The sequence below is a fragment of the Staurois parvus genome, unplaced genomic scaffold, assembly GCF_062004578.1.
Source record: "Staurois parvus isolate SC_StPar_1 unplaced genomic scaffold, SC_StPar_1.0 ptg000303l, whole genome shotgun sequence".
In the NCBI taxonomy this organism is placed as follows: domain Eukaryota; kingdom Metazoa; phylum Chordata; class Amphibia; order Anura; family Ranidae; genus Staurois; species Staurois parvus.
Window position 1 is genome coordinate 4,282,357 of NW_028318099.1, and position 15,102 is coordinate 4,297,458.

A 15,102-nucleotide genomic window follows, 5' to 3' on the forward strand; every position below is an offset into this window, starting at 1 on the left:
AGTTTGCATCCAATGAGCAAGCTAGTTGTAGCACAGAATCATAAATCATAAGTAAATGTAGCTTGTTGGAGGAGATTCACAATGGAAGCCTTCATATTTTTTCAGTACAGGGTACCTTTAACATAGGGCAGCAATCTGTTTTTACTTACATTCTGTTCTAGAGATCAGCTAAAGCTGCAATTAAATCCAAAACACCATCTGTTTTCATTGGTGAAACCTCCAATTCATTTGCTATTAGACAATAGATTAACTAGATCCAGAATAGTGACTCAGGCTTCTTTAAACAGCAGGGCGAGAAGCCCTGGCATATAGGCACACACTGTAAATCCAGCAGAAAAAGGCAAATACGGTAGTATAAAAATACTACTTCTAACATATACCATTGTATCTTCACATCGCAGTTATGGCAAAAGAGTAGAACAGCACATCATATGTAAGCTAACTGACTGGCATAAACGTACCTTTAAATTTTCTGGAAGATTTAGAAGTTGTCGCTTCTCTTTTAGCCTCTTCCATACAGTCTCTACTGTTTCCTCTACAGAAGACATTGGTGAGCTGGTGGCTCCATGCTGCTCCATTGCTTTGGATGCCACAGATGTTTCTTCGTATGTCTGATTCTGTGTGGCTCTTGGCACATTTTGGTCTTCAGAGAACTTCAACTTTAGCTCTGCAACAAGATGTATCAATATTATATCTGCATAGCAACATTTATGTATTACATAGAAAAAAAGAGAATTAGAATATGACATGAAACATTTAGTTATTTGAACTCTTAAAATTACATTAAAAAAGGTACTTTATTGTTTTTTAAACAACAAACATGTTATTCTTACCTGCTATGTGCAATGGGTTTTGCACAGAGCAGCCTTGATCCTCCTCTTCTTGAGTTCCTCGCCGGCGCTCCTGGCTCCTCCTCATCATCGAGTGCCTCCAGAGCAAGCTGCTTGCTGTGAGGGCACTCAAGCCTGCTCATTCCCGATCTGCCTATGTGTGTCCATAAGACTCACAGAGCACGGCTTGGTCCCCGCCCCCTGCTCTCTCCTCACTGGCTGTGATTGACAGCAGAGGGAGAGACCTGGGAGAGCTGCTGCTCTCTGAAAAACATACAGTATGAGGTTTAGATTCCAAGATGATGTAGGAGGTTGGAATTGGGGGGGATTTATAAGAGCAACTCCCTAAAGAAAAGTCTGATTAGAGATTGTGAGGCAATAGGTTTCTGGATGAGAATCAATGCAGCAGTCAAGAAAAGACTGAAGAAAAGCCTAAAGACAAGTAGTAGAGTACTAGCTAGGACTCCTTGCAACAGACAAGTAAGTCTTCCATGGATGATGGAAAATCTTGCAGGAGTTGGATTTTCCTGCTCTGAGTAAGGTGGAAACAACAGGGTCAGAAATATCCCTATTCTTTAAGACTTGGGTTTCAACAGCCATAAAGCCAGAGACTGAGAATCAAGATGGAGAAAGGGGCCAGTAAGTCTGACTGATCTATTTGGAAGAGGCCAAGGCTTGTCTATGTGAAATCTGAGTAGGTCTGTGTAACATGCCCTTTCTTCCTCAATCTTGCATAGCAGTTGAGGGAGGAGATTTATTGAAGTGTAAGGAATCACCAGAGCATCAATTGCGAAGACTAGAGGATCTCTGGTTTTAGCCACAAATTGGTTCAGCTTGTTGTTGAACCTGGAAGCCAGGATGTCCACATCTTGTTTTCCCGCCTTTGAGATTTTGAAAGGTTTCTGGGTTCAGAGAATATTCTAGGTCTAGGTGTTGATGGTAGGAAGTCTGAATGCTAATTGTGATTTCCAGGCATGTGGATGGTCAGGGAAGCTGTAATATATACGTTTCATTGCTGTTTGCTGCCTTGATCCTCTTCTATAAGCATGAGTCACTTCTGACAAGTTTTTCTGATAGGAAGATAAAAATGCTGACAGGGGAGGGACCTCAAGCAGATTGACAGTCTCAGCTCTGTTCCTGTGAGCTGTGTGGAGGGGGTGTGTCTCTTTCCTCCAATCAGCTCTCAGAACACTCCTCTCCGAGCTTTGCAGAGTGTAACCAGTTCTCCACCCCTTTTTTCTGAACGCTCAGACAAGTTCTATACATTCAGTAGTTTGAACAGATGTAGAGGAGAGAAGACTGCAGATAGACAGGTACAACTTATGTAGGAGGATTTGTTTCATCTATGTTTATCACCTGAGGCCAATCACGTCATATATGCAAGGGTTTACAACCACTTTAAAGTGGTTAAAAAGGCAGAAGATTTTTTACCTTAACCTCTTGCCGACCGCGCATAGCCGAATGACGGCTTCACCGCGGCCGGCCAGTTCTGGGTGGACGTCATATGACGTCCTCCCAGAACGCGCTCTCCTGCGCGCCCCAGGGGAGGACACAGCTGATCACGTGATGTGGTAAAAGGCCAATCACAGCGGCCTTTTACCACGTGATCAGCGGTGTCCAATGACACGCTGATCACAGGGAAATGCAAGTGCCGGTTCTCGGCTGCACTTTCCTCACGCTGTCAGATCGTGAGGAAAGTACTGCCGAGAACCGGCAGTTGTCAGAGCGGGGATCGGCACCGATCATCAGGGCACTGATGATCAGTACCCTGATGATCGGTGCCCAGCAGTGACACCTGCAAGTTCCGCCCAGCAGTGCGCCCACTAGCTCCGCCCACCGTGCCCAGCAGTGCGCCCACCTGTGCCCAGCAGTGCCCCCACCTGTGCCCAGCAGTGCCCCCACCTGTGCCACTCTGCAGTGCCACCCACCTGTGCCCAGAAGTGCCACCTACATGTGCCCAGAAGTGCCACCCACCTGTGCCCATCCACCTGTGCCCACCAGTGCCACCCACCTGTGCCCACCAGTGCCACCCACCTGTGCCCACCCACCAGTGCTGCCCACCAGTGCCACCCACCAGTGCTGCCAGTCAGTGCCACCAGTCAGTGCCCAGGGGTTGTGCCAGTCAGTGCCACCAGTCAGTGCCCAGCAGTGATGCCAGTCAGTGCCGTCTATCAGTACCCATAATCAGTGTCACCTATCAGTTCCGCCTATCAGTGCTGCATATCAGTGCCGCCTATCCGTGACCCCTAATTAGTGCTGTCTATCAGTGCCGCCTATCCGTGCCACCTCATTAGTACTGCCTATCAGTGCCCTTTAGTGCTGCCTATCAGTGCCCATCAGTGCCGCCTATCAGTGCCCATCAGTGCTGCCTCATCAATGCACATCAGTGAAGGAAAAAAAATACCTGTTTGAAAAATTTTATAAAAGAAACAAACTTTTTTTTTTTTTTCAAATTTTTTGCACTTTTTTTTATTTATAGCGCAAAAAGTAAAGTGACCAGTGGTGATTAAATACCACCAAAAGAAAGCTCTATTTGTGAGAAAAAAATGATCAAAATTTCATATGGGTACAATGTTGCATGACCGTGCAATTGGCAATCAAAGTGCGGCAGCGCTGAAAGCTGAAAATTGGCCTGGTAAGGAAGGGGGTATAAGTGCCTGGTAGGCAAGTGGTTAATGCATTCTTTATGCTATGGGGCTGGGTGATTCTCTTGATGCACACGGTGTAGGGAGACAACTAGTCCCTACGTGCAAAGGTGGCAATATAGAATGCTACAAAAGAAAGGAGTTACCCCGAAACAGGAAACCTGGAGCACGGTCATGGTGCCAGGTTACACAGGACAGAAAACAAGGAGAAAAAAAAAGTAAAGCAGCTGCATGCTTAGTAAGTGATTACATCAGTAGCTGCATGTGCTTACAAAAACAGAGGGTTTAATATCACTTTAATGTTAATGTCACGTAACTTGTGAAAGTTGGGCAGTGTATTTCCAGTATGGAATGTATTCGCCAAAAAAAACATTAGTATAAAAAGGTACCTTTGAGTTGCTTGCGAGCCTTTGCCAAGTCATTCATCCATTTCAGAACTTCAAGATTAGATGTCTTATCACTGTGAGATGGCTAAAGTACAAAAAAAGAACAAATCAACCTTTGACAGAACAACTAGGATGACTTATTTACACAAACAAATAAAAGATTTTAAAAATACTTCTGATTTGATGATTCATTGGAAGTCAAGATGTCCAGAAAAACATCTTCGGGAGAGAAATAACAGGCCAGGTTAAAGAGATGTCATCTGGCCATTTCACGCAATGTGTTATCGCCTCTGGATAGCCTGACTCTTGCCCCCTTCTCTGGCATCTTATACACACAAATCTGTGCTCCCTTACCACTTCCACGCTGCAGGCGTCCACCCCGAGTAAGTTCCGGGGTCAGATGACAAAACAGCTTACCTATGTGTACATCATCAAAATATATATAAACCTGCGCTAAAGAAATTATAATATATGATAAAGTGCAAATATATAGCAGCTGAACACCAAACAGACAATACCAGGCAGTAAAACAGTAATACATATAAAGTGCAGTACTTAAAGTGACAAATTGGTGAAAAAAACAAAGTGTGATTGACCACTCTTAATAGGGGGTCATGTTTTTCTGGTAAGCCTTTTATATGAGTGGTTGGTAACACAACAGCTGTCCTTGGATTTCCTTGGTTTTATCATGGCCTCTGGGAACTTTCCTTTATCTGATCATTTTTGATGGACATTTTTTTTTTAATACAATATATTTTTACTGTTTTTTTAACCAATTATTTGTCACTTTGTTAAGCGTTGCACTTTACATGTGTACATCATCAACATCCCCCACTGTTCAGGCCTGGTGATTGGCTGTCTAAGCCCAGTAATATAGGAGTAACACACACACACACACACACACACACACACACACACACACACACACACACACACACACACACACACACACACACACACACACACACACACACACACACACACACACACACACACACACACACACACACACACACACACACACACACACACACACACACACACACACACACACACACACACACCTTAAATATAGGGATTGTAAGTTAATTTTAGCTGTATATTATATATATATATATATATATATAGAATAGTTTCAATAGGCAGATCAGCTATGTTCTACTAACCACCCTTCTGCTTTGCTATTGTTTCTTCCTCCATTTTTAGATCTTTATGCATTGGTTAAATTTTTATCTGAGGCTAAAGCAGAGCTCCAGTCAAAAAAAAAAAACAAAAAAAAAAAACTGTAGCTGCTGAATTTTAAAAAACAGTCACTCACCTGTCCCACGATCCAACAGTGTACTCACCACAGCCGGTTCCACTGATTGTCCTCGCTTCCCAGCCAGGGGTGTATCTGCCGCGAGGCAAACAATGCGCTTGCCTTGGGTTTCCTCGGGGAGATGGGACACAGGCACCCCTCCTGGAGTGATCCTGACACCATCTGGAGGAGCCGCTGCTGGACAGGTAAGGACTTGGAAGCAGGAGTGGGGAAGCACCAGTCCTCCAACACACTGCCCCCCCACCTGTCACACTTCCCTCCCCTTGTCCCATTGCCCCCCATCCTTCATTCTGCCCCATGTCACCCTGCCCCACACCTGTTCCGTTGCCCCACGCTTGTTCAACTTCCCTCCCTCCTGTCCCGCTGTCCCCCACATGTCCCAATGCCCCTCATCTGTCTTATTGGCCCTCTCCTGTCCCCCACCCATCATGCTGTCCCCCACCATACTGCTCTCTGTCACATTGCCCCCACCCATCATGATGCCCCCCCATCATGCTAACCTCCCCCTGTCACGTTGCCTCCCTCTTGTTCTGCTACCCCCCCACCTGTCCTGATGGCCTACTCCTGTCCTGATGCCCACCCGTCATGCTGCCCCCCCTTCTGGCCTGCAGTCCCCCATCAGGCTGCCTCCCTCCTGTCCTGCTGCCCCCCTCCTGTCCTGTGGCCCCCCATCATGCTGCCCCCCTCCTGTCCCGCTGTCCCCCATCATGCTGCCCCCCTCCTGTCCCATGCCCCCCCCATGTCACACTGTCCTCCATCATACTCCTGTCCTGAAGAGGTGGATCTTAAACAGGAAGGGGTAGTCTTGCCTAGGGCACCACAAAACTAACATACACCACTGTTCCCTGCTCAGGCATATTAAGTGTGGGCATCCAGCTGTGTATTCACTTGTTAGTGAACACTTTTGAGGGAAATTCTTTGCAAAAGTATTCTCAAAGTGGCTGTTGGTAAGAGCATAGGAAATTACTAAAGAGGACTGTATGTGCCAGTTCGAAGTGTAGACATTCTAGGAATTTCTGCTCTATAAATACGGTAAGTCCCAGGCATTGTATCACGACAACAGTGTTAATGGACTTGCTTGCATCAGTACCATTTTACCAGAACCCAGTCTCAGAGGTTGCTGTGGTGTTTTCTGCTAGCCTGAGCCCTTAACTTAGCCCAAAAGATGAATCAACTTCTAAACCTAAATCCTGCCAGAGAACAGCAATGCATCTTCAAGCGTCACTTATTCAGTTCCAGCTAGTTCACTGGACAATGAGTCAGGATCACCAATAAGAATGAAGCTGACCCATGAAGCAGCAAATCCGAAGGTGATCTAGGCAATTAGCATATTTTATCAATTTATAAATTGATCCCACAGTTGTTTTATTTTCATATCACTGTCAAATTATGACTACTTTCACCCAACAGAGTGCTCACTTCAAAAAGGAGAAGTATAGCCAAAGTTTTTTTGGCGATGCCTCTCTTATGGATCACAGGAGTGCAGTTAGTTCTGCACTCCTCTGACCTGTTTTCAGCAAAAAGCAGGCTAAAGTCCACTATTGGCTAACATCACTCAGCCTTGACTGGCACCTGAATCAATCGCTCAGCAATCCACCAAGTGCTAGTCCCTCCAGCCCCTCTCCACAGCCCAGCGCTCCAGTGAGCACTGGATGGGCAGAGCAGAGAGCTGGAGACTGACAGTCACTGCACTCTGTTCAGAGCGGGGGGGGAGAACTGAGAGATCAATAACGTCTGATTGCCCAGTTCTCACTGGCGAGCTGGCAGGGGACAGATGCAGCATTGGATTGATGATGCATTCACCTAGGTGGAAAATAATAAAAATAAATATATATATATATATATATATATATATATATATATATATATATATATACACATATACACATACACATACACACATATATATATACATATATACACACACATCTCATTTATTTATTTTCTCATATATACACAAAGTCCATGCTTCCCTTTGAATGGATAACTCTGTCTATTTCAGTTCCTAGATTTTATTTTATTTTTTTGCAAAACCCTAAATCTTAGGGATTTCCAGATAAAAGATCAATCCCATACCCAGCAAGAAATATATACAAATAGATGTCGATACATAAGTGTAGATAGATGATAAAAGACAGGCTGCTTTGTTGTGCACTGTGACCAATTGAAATTAAATAGAAACAGGCAATCAGCATTTCTGACCTTCACTGTAAATGGCAATCAGAGAAGTTCTATTGTAAGAAATAGTCAGTGCAGTGCCAGAGAACATTATGTAATTTGTGTAGTAACAAAAGGAATTCTAATCTTATCTGACAAAGCTCAGGCATTCTGAGGCCTTATGATAATCCTGGCAAGAGTTATCAATATTGTTTCAAAGCAGGAACTGAAGTAGAACAATGGATTTACTTACACGATAGTTTTTCTCCAGCTCAAATTTATCTTCGTATTTCCTGATCTTCTTCTTGAGGTTCTGGATTTGTTTGGTGAGCTGTATGACTGTAAGAGGCTCTTTTGGGTCTTCACAGTTCCCTCTTGACGTGCTTCTTGGCCTAATAAAATGGCAAAATGGTTTTAAAATGTTAGACATTAAAAAAAAAAAACAATTCTTGAATAATATTTAAAGCAGAATTTTGTGTTAAAGCGGAGTTCCAAGCAAATGTAAATGAAAGTAATGCAGGACTGTATTCATTAATATTCCATTAAATGTATGTCCAAATGCAAGCAGCGTCAAGTACCTGAATGTGGCTTTGTATGAGCTTCTTTCAATCTACTTTATGGCAAATGTCAGACTGAGATAGTGAAAAGCAGCACAAGCAGCCAATCAGGTGTGCTGCAATGCTAGCAAGGAACGTACTGAGAGTAGGAGAAAGTGAACGTGATAAGCTCATCAACATGAACAGAAAATCAGAACTTTTGGCAGGTAAAACAGCTCTCATATTAGCTTAGAATCTATCTGTGATTGACAGCAGCAGGAGCCAATGAGGAGGCAGAGTCCCTGTAGACCTGGTGATTTTGTGTACAACGCTGGATCGTGATCACGATCCAGCGTTGTACACAAAATCACCAGGTCTACAGGGACTCTGCCTCCTCATTGGCTCCTGCTGCTGTCAATCACAGTCATTGAGAAGGTAGCAGGGGCGGGGGCCGAGTTGTGCTCTGTGTGTTTCAGACACACAGAAGTGGCTTGGGAGTGAGCACCCTCTGGGGGCACTCAGCAGGGAGGAGGGACCAGGAGCACTGGTGGGGACCCGAGAAGCGGAGGATCAGCACTGCTCTGTGCAAAACCATTGCACAGAGCAGGTAAGTATGACATTTTGTTATTTTAAAAAAAATACGTGCATCACTTTAACCAGTCGCCTCCCTTTAACAATTAGAGCTGATCTCCAGTTTTAAAATTTTTAAAATCCAAAATCCCCTTCCCCGGCCCCCCAAAGTACAATGCTTCATATATATTTTTTCCTCTCTAAACACTTTCATTTAGCTTGCAAAGTTGTGATCATGTTGCTGTCCCATCCCCATTACAAGCCTTCCCCGGGTCAGGCCATAGGACATCTAGACAGGCAGTCAGCAGCAGAAGAGTAAAGTGAAACTACCAATGCATTGTGAACAACCATGTAGCAAAATAGGAGAAACACTGAAACATGATAAACATGAAAAAGCACAATGAAGACATCCCTGACTGATTCATTTAAGAAAACGTAAGGCTGCAATTCAGGGTAAATTCTTCAATAGGCATTTTCAGAATGTCAGCAACATCAACTCTCTATGCCCCATGAAAGGTTTACCTCAAGTTAGAGGGAACATGTATGTTACAAAATCTTGATGTATATTTGTATTGCAGACAAATATTGCCATGCTAATAGCAGCATAATGCAATCACATAAGTAACAAGAAAATCATACAGTGTAATTAATCATAATATAAATCCAGAAATCATTTATAATGACTTACATCATGAACTGCTGGGTACTGGGAGGGGATGGTGCAGACTCTGGATCCAGGTTAAATCTTTGACTCTGACTAAAGATGGAGCATCGAGGAGAGAGTAGAGGATTATCTCCATCTGTAATGTGGAACAACAGCCGGCTGGACCCACAGCTGCGTGTATCCTCCGCACTGTGATCAGAGTCGTTCTGAGGTTCTCTGTGCACCATCGCTGGTTCTAAAATTGACAAAAATTGGCAGATTGTTTTATTTATGAAGAGCAACATTTTGTGTTCTATCCATTTGAATTATTCACTTAAGCTATATCCACCAGCAAACAACTAACACAATTTAATATGTCACACCTTCATATACCAAATGATTAGGGCTTTCCCATGCATAATGACATTACAACTCGTATGACAAGAACTCCAGTGCAATCATGACTCAGGCTTTTTTGCCCGGCTCAGGACTACTCATCCATGACATGCTGAAGAGGAACATTAGAAACACAGAAGTAAAGGAAATGTAACTTTCTACATCTGTATTAGGAAGGTAAAGGTATTTAACAAAAAGGAATGTCTATTTCCTAAAGCTAGATTTGGGGTTAATAGTTGCAACCTAAATAAAACTGCAAAACCTAGCTCTAAATTAAATCTCACTACTCACTAGGCCTTTGAGGGAATGAAGACAGGTCCTGTACATACACATGTGATCAGATATAAATCACAATCACACCACTGAATGGATTCTTTACCCTACCATGTAAGGTACCAGTAGTCAATGTAGACTCATTAAAACACTAAACAGCACCACAGGGGATGTGCGAGTGGAAAAACACCAATCCAGGAGAGACATAGGTTTTCATTATTACACGTACAGGAAAAACGCAAACTATCTGAAACAATTAAAAATCCCTTTCCTGCAGGCTGCACAAAGCAGAATAAGTCATTTCCTGCTGGGCCCTTTTAATTACTCCCTTCAAGAAATACCTGACATAATGAATATCTAAATTCCACTTCTCAAAGAAAGAAATCTTCAATGGTATACTAATAAATAGCTACCTAAGACAAAAGCGGCATTCTGTGAATAGTAGAACATAAAAAAAAAAAAAAAAAAAAAGATACAGTGCTCAGGGAAATCAGTTATAAAAATATACTAAGACTCACTGGGGAAGATTTACTAAAACTAGACCATGCAAAATCTGCTGCAGTACTGCATAGAAACCAATCAGCTTCCAGGTTTTATTGTTAAAGTGGTTGTAGACCTCAGGCATGAAATATGAACAAAGCATATCCCTCTATAGTGTGTACCAAGCCCAGACTAGGACAAAAAATAAGCCCAGGCATTTTAGACTGAGAAGCCAATTTTTGCAGGAACTGGGGGGGTGGCTGCTGGTTGGTGATGGAATATTCCTCTGCTTTGTAATGTAATGTAAAGGGGCACTGTGATATAAAGAGGACTGCACTGTATTGATTACAGTGCCCCTTTACAGTGCAGTCCCCCTTTATATCACAGTGCCCCTAGCAATCACAGCCCCCTTTTCTCTCTAATCTGAGTGCCCCCTTTTACGCTCTGCCTTCCCCTGTGCAGTCCTACTTTCAGCAGGGCACAGGCAGGATGCAGCCCGTGTGTCCTCTCCAGGGTCTCCCTCCCTGATGATGATGTCATCCTATCAGCAAAGCAGGGGTAAGATGAACTGCAGATCTGGATCATATTTATGGTATATTTTGACAAAAGAGCAGCAAAGAGACATCCCCATATAATCAGCAAAGAGATGGCCCAATCCAGCAAACAGAAATCCCCATCCACCAAAGACATCTCCATTTAGCAAATACATCCCATTCCAGCAAAGAGACATCCCAATCCAGCAAAGAGACATCCCAATCCAGCAAAGAGACATCCCAATCCAGCAAAGAGACATCCCAATCCAGCAAAGAGAAAGCCTCATATAGCAAAGAGACAGCTCCATTCAGCAAAGAAGCAGCCCCAAATAGCAAAGAGATGGCCCAATCCAGTGGAGACAGATGAATATAGCAAAGAGACAGCTCCATATAGCAAAGAGATGGCACAATCCAGCAAAGACGCATCCCAATGGAGCAAGGAGACAGCCCAATCCAGCAAGGAGACAGCCTCATATAGCAAAGAGACAGCCCCATCCATCATAGAGACATCTCCATATAGCAAAAAGACAACCCCATCCAGCAAAGGAGACATTTCCATGTAGCAAAGAGACATCTCCATGTAGCAAAGAGACATCTCCATGTAGCAAAGAGGCAGTCCAATCCAGCAAAGAGACAGCTCCATATAGCAAAGAGAAAGCCCCATTCAGCAAAGAGACAGCCCCATATAGCAAAGAGATGGCCCAATCCAGCAGAGACAGATCCATATAGCAAAGAGATGGCCTAAGCCAGCAGAGACAGCTCCATATAGCAAAGCGACAGCCCCATATAGCAAAAAGATGGCCCAAATCCAGCAGAGACAGCTCCATATAGCAGAGACAGCCCCATTCAACAAAGAGAAAGCCCCATTCAGCAAAGAGACAGCTCTATATAGCAAAGAGACAGCCCCATTCAGCAAAGAGACAGCCCAATATAGCAAAGAGACAGCTCAATCCACCTCCAACCCCACAACCCTCCCCCACACCAATGGCTGCAGAGCGGGACAGTTGGGCTGTAACACACACTGGATCAGTACACTAACCTTCCTCCACTGTGCAGCTGTCACTGTGTGCCAGCCAGTGTTAGGAGGAAGGCCGCCGTTAAAGCTGCAGGTGCTTCCTGTGTGTCACTGCCTGGGGCCTTCTTTCCCACACCCCATAGCTTTTTGGCGCTGGCCCTGCTATAGGAATGGACGCATAAGAGGTGAGTGGTGGCCACGGTCTGTGGTAGCCCTGTTCAGACCGTGGTCACCACTTATCTGCTGCTGTGCAGCCCAGTCAACAATCCTCTCTTTTTAAAACACACAGCCAGGCGGCCCCGGCCCACCAGGTAAATGCCTGGTGTGCCCTATGGCCAGTCTGGGCCTGATGTGTACTTGTCTCAAATAAGCGCAACTAAGTGTCATTTGTGTCTGCTGCTTACTTCCTCTGCTATGAGCATGAGTCCCTTCTGACAAGTTTTCCTGACACCAAGTAAAAAATGGTGACAGGGGAGGTACCTCCAGTAGAGTGACAGCTTCAGCTCTGTTCCTATGTCCTCTGTGAAGGGGGGGTGCTCCTCTTCCCTCCAATCAGCTCTCAGAGCTCTTCTCACTGAGAGAGTAATTTCAGCTCTCCATTCCTTTTTCTGAACTCTCAGACAAGCTTTAAAATTCAACACTTTGAAGCAATGTAGAAACGAGAAGTAAGCAGATAAACAGATAGTACTTACGCAGGAAAATTTATTTAATCTGTGTATCACTTGAGGCCAGTCACTTCACTGGGTGTATGTGAATTAATTGAACAAGCTGAGGTTAGGAGCTAAATGGCTGCCATGAACCACTGCACCAGATTCTGAGTGTTCCAGTCTTAGTAAATATCTCCCTCTATGTTCACACATAGAAACTAGTCCTGTTCAAAGGGGTATGACCAATTATCAGTCTGTATAACAGATATTTATGGTCCTCAGCTGTGCTATTCTGGATTGGTCAGAGAGGTAGTCCTGTTCAAAGGGGTATAACCAATTATCAGTCTCTATAACAGATATTTATGTCCTCAGCTGTGCTATTCTGGATTGGTCAGGGAGGTAAAACTGATCAGGTGTTGTTGATGGTTTCTGCCATCTACATTTCATCATCCAGATTACACCTAAAATGATCTAATATGCTGAACAGGAAAATATAATTTAAAAGTCCCCTTGCACACCTTTCCTGACCCTTAGGTGTCAAAATTTCATCAAAAATGTTTTTTTTTTTAAATCAGCACAAGGGACATGACTTACAGTCGATATATAATGTGTCCCTTGTACTGGTGGCTTCAGAATTGGTTGAAAACTACTGCCCTCTAATTTCTCTCCCCCACCACTGCAATCTTCTGGTGCAACAGTGGGAGCTGTCATATGCACTTACCAAGAGTGTCAACTGTCTGCCTTTTCTGTCCACCTCCTCCATTCACAGAAGATGTACCATACATTCTATGAATAAAAAGCAACCTATGAATGGAGAACAAGCAGATGAATGAAACAACTGCCCTCATCCATTGACTGATCGTTTTTTATTCATAGAAGCTATATTGCAGCTTCTATGATGAAGGGGCAGAAAGGGTGGCCATAGTCTGCACTCCTGAGGAGTGTGCATATGACAAGTCCCTCTATTAACCCCCACAGCACCAGAAGATTGTAGCGGCAGAGGCAGAGGGCGGATTAGAGGTACGAATATTCCAATGAATTCTGCATCCATTAGCACAAGAGACACATCACACTGACTGTCAGTAACATCCTTTGTGTTGGTTTTTAAAATCCTTTTTGACTAAACTTAAAACTTTAAAGCAAAACTCCAGGCAAACATTTGAATGCACAACTGAAATACAGAAATATTTGGTGTTTTACCTGCCAAAGGATTTGTAATTGTGTATAACCTTGCACATTTACCACACTGTACATTTGTACAACTGACACACAGACCTTGAAATGCAAGCTTAATAAATTATAAATATCAATCCTGGTGCCTGTACAGTTTGTGGTTGTGTTCACAACTGTGTGCAACAGATTAGCCCCTTGCTGCAGCCGTGTGACTTGCTGCTGCGGAGAGAGACAGAGTGAATGCTTCCTACTGCCTGAAGTAGACGGATGACACCTTAGTCTAGAAAGAGTCGCTTACATGGAGCATAATGGCTACATATGCTGATATATAAAGTAAAATCTCACAGATGTATTAAGACCTATAAAGTTATTGAAAGGCTCACTACCAAGTCTAGCAAGTGTGTTCCCTATGTGATCTCTCTGGCTCCAGACTCCACAATGAACAATGAGTCAGCAGCATTACATCTATCTAGTAAGCAGGAGGCTCATCCCAGGACCCATTAATGCTAAACCATGAAAGTGATACTACTAATGACGTGTGTGTGTGTGTGTGTGTGTGTGTGTGTGTGTGTGTGTGTGTGTGTGTGTGTGTGTGTGTGTGTGTGTGTGTGTGTGTGTGTGTGTGTGTGTGTGTGTGTGTGTGTGTGTGTGTGTGTGTGTGTGTGTGTGTGTGTGTGTGTGTGTGTGTGTGTGTGTGTCTAAAATTACAAATGTAATTTGACAAGTAAAATGATAAACACATGCATATATCAGAACGCTGCTCAAACTGTTGGCAACATAAAAACTGTATAATAATAATTTCAATCATGTAATAACCATGTGTTAACCTTCTTAACATTAAAACTGTTATTAAAACTTTGCCTAACTATAAGACTTATCTAAAAAAAATTTAACCCCTTAACACTAGGTTAACCTCAAATATATAATTTACTTGTCATCAATAAAAGAATTGGGACATCTTGCACCAGAATCAGCATCAAAAGCACCTGGTGCAAAACACAAGTAACGCCGAGCCCTCGGGTCCCTATATAATACACTTTATAATAATCAAAACCAGGGGCGGACTGACAACTCATGGGGCCCCCAGGCAATAGGGGATAATGGGGCCCGTGTCCTTGCCCAAACTCAAAAAAAGCCTATGAAAAAGGTACCATGGGGCATCTCATGGGGCCCCTAGTGACCCCGGGCCCTCGGGCAGCGCCCGAGTTTCCAAATGGTCAGTCCGCCCCTGAAAACCATTCAAACAACTGAACACATGCAACTAATTCCATACTAAACTTTCTGCTTACAACTTTGCCTTAAATATATAATGTGCTATCGCTGCCTCTGTGCTTCTTTTCCTACAATGGTTAATGATTCTCACACAATTATTGTGCATTCACTTAGTCACACTGATTGCATTTACTGAAGATCAATAATTTAGCACTTTTATAGGTGATCTGCAGACATAAAAGGGCAATTTTATTCTTACATCAAGCTATCAACATGTCTTTCCAAAAG

At 43.6% G+C, this 15,102-nt stretch overlaps 1 protein-coding gene across 6 annotated transcripts in view; it reads right to left on the reverse strand.

The window, feature by feature from the left end:
- FAM13C (family with sequence similarity 13 member C) overlaps window positions 1–15,102 on the reverse strand; it is a 185,134-nt gene that overhangs the window by 26,436 nt on the left and 143,596 nt on the right. For all 6 annotated transcript variants that reach the window (XM_089683151.1, XM_089683152.1, XM_089683156.1 and 3 more), the window contains exons 7-10: window positions 9,131–9,341; window positions 7,590–7,728; window positions 3,865–3,946; window positions 462–667 (exon numbers count right to left, since the gene is read on the reverse strand). In XM_089683151.1, coding sequence (XP_089539277.1) covers window positions 462–667; window positions 3,865–3,946; window positions 7,590–7,728; window positions 9,131–9,341 — 638 coding nt within the window. The remainder of the gene's footprint in view (window positions 1–461; window positions 668–3,864; window positions 3,947–7,589; window positions 7,729–9,130; window positions 9,342–15,102) is intronic.